Source organism: Malus domestica, chromosome 14 (assembly GCF_042453785.1).
Source record: "Malus domestica chromosome 14, GDT2T_hap1".
Taxonomy (NCBI): domain Eukaryota; kingdom Viridiplantae; phylum Streptophyta; class Magnoliopsida; order Rosales; family Rosaceae; genus Malus; species Malus domestica.
The window spans coordinates 3042754-3046976 of NC_091674.1; the positions used below are offsets into that span (position 1 = coordinate 3042754).

At 36.2% G+C, this 4223-nt stretch overlaps 1 protein-coding gene across 2 annotated transcripts; it reads right to left on the reverse strand.

Annotated features, from left to right (window-relative positions):
• Positions 1-600: 600 nt before the first annotated feature.
• Positions 601-3735, reverse strand: LOC103454046 (vacuolar protein sorting-associated protein 55 homolog). Of its 2 annotated transcripts, none has more exons than XM_008393631.4 (5): positions 3415-3735; positions 2612-2663; positions 1709-1748; positions 1536-1620; positions 601-993 (listed from the first exon to the last, which is right to left on the reverse strand). In XM_008393631.4, exons 2-5 carry the CDS (start codon positions 2642-2644, stop codon positions 810-812), a joined length of 342 nt encoding a protein of 113 aa, XP_008391853.1. In that variant the 5' UTR covers positions 2645-2663; positions 3415-3735; the 3' UTR covers positions 601-809. The 2 variants fall into 2 exon arrangements, with proteins under 2 accessions (XP_008391853.1, XP_070668166.1); XM_070812065.1 differs by having other exon boundaries at positions 2612-2747; positions 3415-3568.
• Between the last annotated feature and the right edge of the window lie 488 nt (positions 3736-4223).

A 4223-nucleotide genomic window follows, 5' to 3' on the forward strand; every position in this document is an offset into this window, starting at 1 on the left:
AAACAGGCCCATGATGTAAACCTACCAACGGCCCAATCTAGGTCAGCCCAAAAACTTCTTCGAAAAGTTAAAATACTCAAGTGGATGCTTTGTGAATGAAATGGTTTGAGTGGAGCTAAGCTACACAATTTTTTTTTAACAAGTGGTACTATCTACGTTAAGAAGGAGAAGGTGGGTTTAGCCTCACAGTGGGCTAGCAATAATATGATTCAAATTCGTCTTTAACAAAAATTGAACCTACAAACTCACTTTCAAAATAAGAAATAATAGTGCTAGTAATAATTTGATACAAACTCGTCTTTCATAAGATTCAACTGTCAGACCTTTTACTTATAAAAGAAGAGGAATACCACCAAATTATAATGCTAGTGGCCCCTTTGTTTCCCGACTTCAAAATTGTATAAATCAAAGAAGAATGAAATGATAAACAAGACGTTGAGGGCGGAAAGAGAAACAAGTGTGAAATCACGTACTCAAGATCAACATCACAAGTAAATTATATTGAATTGCAAACGTAACTTCCAAGATTAGACGATCAAGTACACAAAACAAGAAACTAAAGCCCTTGCCAAATCAAGTAAAAGGCAAAACAGTTCAAGATACCTTTGAACAACGTATACAAATTGATTGACAAAAAAGGTCTTTGAACATACACATATAGAGATCACATCTACAAAGTGGGAAAGGCTCCGTTCATTTCCCGTTGCATGCGTTGTCACACTTCTTGTAGTTGTTAACTTATATTACATCATTGGTGGCCCCAACAATTACGAGTCATTAGATAAGAACCTAGGTTTTTTTAGTGCTAATCACCACTCGTCTTCGAGACTAGCCCGGTGGAAACACATGACAGTACAGACAAATATGAAGAATGAAAAGAATTCAATCCACATAGCAGGTGTCTCAATCATATGAGCGTGCCTAAGAATGATGGGAATGGCTATGCTCCCAACAGTTGATGCACCAGTCAAGAATTTAGCAGCATTTATCCACCTGCAATACAAAGAGAAAAACGAGGAAGGCGTTAATGTGACTTTGGCTAATAGAGATTCTTTGTAAGGGCAGTTTACCAGTGGCACAAGTTCCATGGGCTACTGGTTACAGCTTATTCGGAGAGTAAACATCACTACTTACATAAATAATTACTTACTGATGTGTTAAAAGGATTGATCTTTATGAATTGGCCCTCCTTTCAGCAATATTTCAATATGTACTTTTATGCTTTGTTCTACTTATCTATAAATCAAACTTCTACAATGAGCTATATTTCCCTCAGATTTCTAGAATGAGCTATACTTGTGTTATCTTCATGAATCATCCACGCAAGGCAACGGGTGGAAAAAACCTGGTTAGATCTAGTTGTGAGTTATACCATACGGGCGGACAAATAAATTGGTCCATGACACACAAGTATCATGGCATTATAACTATGAGCTATCTATAAGGTAAAGAAAGTTATAAGTACAGGGTATATTACATATGAGGGATACATTAAGGAAGAAAATTTTGTTACGTAAGAGCTCAAAAAGACTCACCCATCGCTTTCCCTCGTAAATAAAACCTGAGTAGAACCACCACCAAAGAATAAGCAAGGCATGGGTACCAGCACGTACATCAGAGCTACAAGAATAATCAAAACTCACATCCCTTGATACTCAAAGAACCTAAATACCAAGTAGAATAAACAACTTATATTAACTACTCTCACCAGATAACATCGGCCACCAATTGTTGTATAATGCACAAGCCTGCCACACATTAGAAGACATAATCATAATAACAAACAGTAAACGGTAAGCATATAAGACATTTGAAATCCAATTGGCAGTTAAGTTCAAAACCATTCTCTCCCTTAATCTGGTAATATATCACCAAGCATTATTATTAATACAGCAAGAGATATAATAGCCCTTTTCAGAAGGAAAGGCAGCTTCAACAACACCCTGGCACTAGGGTTCTATAACTTTGTCATGGTAACCAGCTACTACGGCCATCTATATCAACAAAAGAAAAAGAAGAGAAAGAAAATCTAACCCACACAAGAATTATTGGTTGCTGTAATAAAATATCAATGCACAAATGGCCTTTTACTACTTCAACATCATTAAACAAACCAGGGAATAAATCTACAAAATCCTCCCAACTCTAATGTGAAAAGGTAACAAGGAGAATACTTTTTAATCTGCATCCGATCCCTAACTTTCTTTTAGGGAAGTGTACCAGATTCTAGCTTAACTTTTCTTCTAAAGTGGGTTACAAGAAAATGGGAACAGCAATATATGCCAACTGCACAATGACCTGCATTAGAAGAGAAGCTAAAAACAAGCACACCGCTTCTGAATTCATAAAGTAAGATGATTCGCGAAGATAAACACAAGTGTGTGTGTGTGCGCGCGCCTTATTCTTCATGCATCCAGCATATTTTTAAGGAAGAGTATGGATGACATAACAGAATACTAGGTTATAACTGCAATTGAACAGACGCATATATCTGTAAGCTGGAGTACAAGGCAAACACCTTTTAAAACAATTCAGAACATGTTATAACGACAAGCTCACAACCAGTCGAGCGATTAAAAAATAAATATTAATATAAACAAAAGACAAATACCAGGATTTGTAACAAGATGCTTGCTGAAAACATAAAAGCAAGTCCTGCAAGCCTGTACACCAAGAAATTCACTTCAGAAATGTGTTAAGTAGCTTCATAACATGGATGAATTTACATAACCAAATTCCTACTTACACTGCAAAGAACACGAACCATCAGCAATACGGGGAGGAACAATGCATCAAAACAAAAAACTGTTAGTACTCAATCCCATCAAAGCATGACCGAAGACTGAACAAATAACACAATTGCATGACTTATATATATCCGAAGGATGCCGTGCTCGTAGCATATCAGAAGTAGGAGCGAGCAACGCAACCCTTCAAATTTTGTGAACTACAGCCCCTAACTTTCATATAGAGATCATGATGGAAATCCAAGCTCCTCATAACGTTTCCACAATAGTAAGTTCAAACTAAAATCTAAATTGATACCATTATAATTTATACTCTTCCGATAAGATATCAAATATTCAAATGAGAGAAATTCAGAGAATTGCAGAACTTTATTAATAAAAAAATTTAATTAAAAAGAGAAGCACTCAAAGTTGGGTGTTTACGAATGTGATCAACTATATGAAACCCTAATTAATTTTAGCACAATTCCAACATGTTCAGCTCTCAAGCCCACTCGATTCCACTTCTCCAAAGTTTTCAGAGAGAATTGGACAAATATAAGAAAACATAAGCAGAATTTTAACATTATTCAACGAAATTGTTCATATTTATCTTGATCCAGCCAAAAGCAAAATTATTGTAAATAATCAAGGGAAAAAATTGAACAGAGTGGGTTAAGAATTGTACCTTCAATGGTCATCGCCATGGAAGAGAAGCGAGGCTAGTGACGGAGGAAGCTTCGTGTTCGCGAATCGCGACCAAAGAAGCAAAACGACTAGCTCCAAAATTTGCAGAGGTGAAAGGTATCGGTCTTCGATTGGTCTTCGGTTTCAGGAGTCGAGGCCCAAAATTATAAAATAAAATAAAATAAATAATAAAGAAAGCGGAGTCTTCTTTTTGCGGGTAAAAGTTTAGCTGCAGTAAAACTGTAACGTCCGCTCGTTTGAATTCAAAACAGGACAGGATCTCCGGATCCCTTCGACATAATTCACAAATTAGAGAATCCGTATTGTTAAAAAATAATAATTCAACGGCTACAAACAGAGATTCATTTTAAAAGTTATAATAATCTCAACCGTTAGATCAAATCAACGGCACAAATTCTCTGATTTGATGGATTAAAATGAAGGGAACCGGATCCCTTTCCTTCAAAATATACCTCTATAAAGCGTTTTTCCTCAATATTGTTTTCGTCAATAGTACTTGTTTAACGTTTTTATAAAAAAGCAGTGTGTTGTATGGCAACATTTAAATAGCTACTTGGAGAATTTATCCCATTATTATTGCTATTCGTTGGAAAGCTAGTCTACTTCATTCAATCGCTTAGAAACTTGGATGTGGTCTTCGAGATCTCTCAATTGAGCAGTCTATTCTGATGCAACTTTAACCAATTTGAGGGTGCGCTTTATGAGTTGGGCAACTATGCCTCCTCCTTCAAGGGTGATCGTCCTCTCTCTTGACGGACTACCATGTCCTCCAATTTTGTAATTTTTAAA

Bases quoted from the DNA above. Each gene is read 5' to 3' on its own strand.
- LOC103454046 (XM_008393631.4), bottom strand. From the start codon at position 2,644: ATGTTTTCAGCAAGCATCTTGTTACAAATCCTG. The intron at 1,749-2,611 runs GTATTTGTCTTT...AATGTGTGGCAG, and splicing joins GCATCTTGTTACAAATCCTG to GCTTGTGCATTATACAACAA. The intron at 994-1,535 runs GTGAGTCTTTTT...TTTGTATTGCAG, and splicing joins TTTACGAGGGAAAGCGATGG to GTGGATAAATGCTGCTAAAT.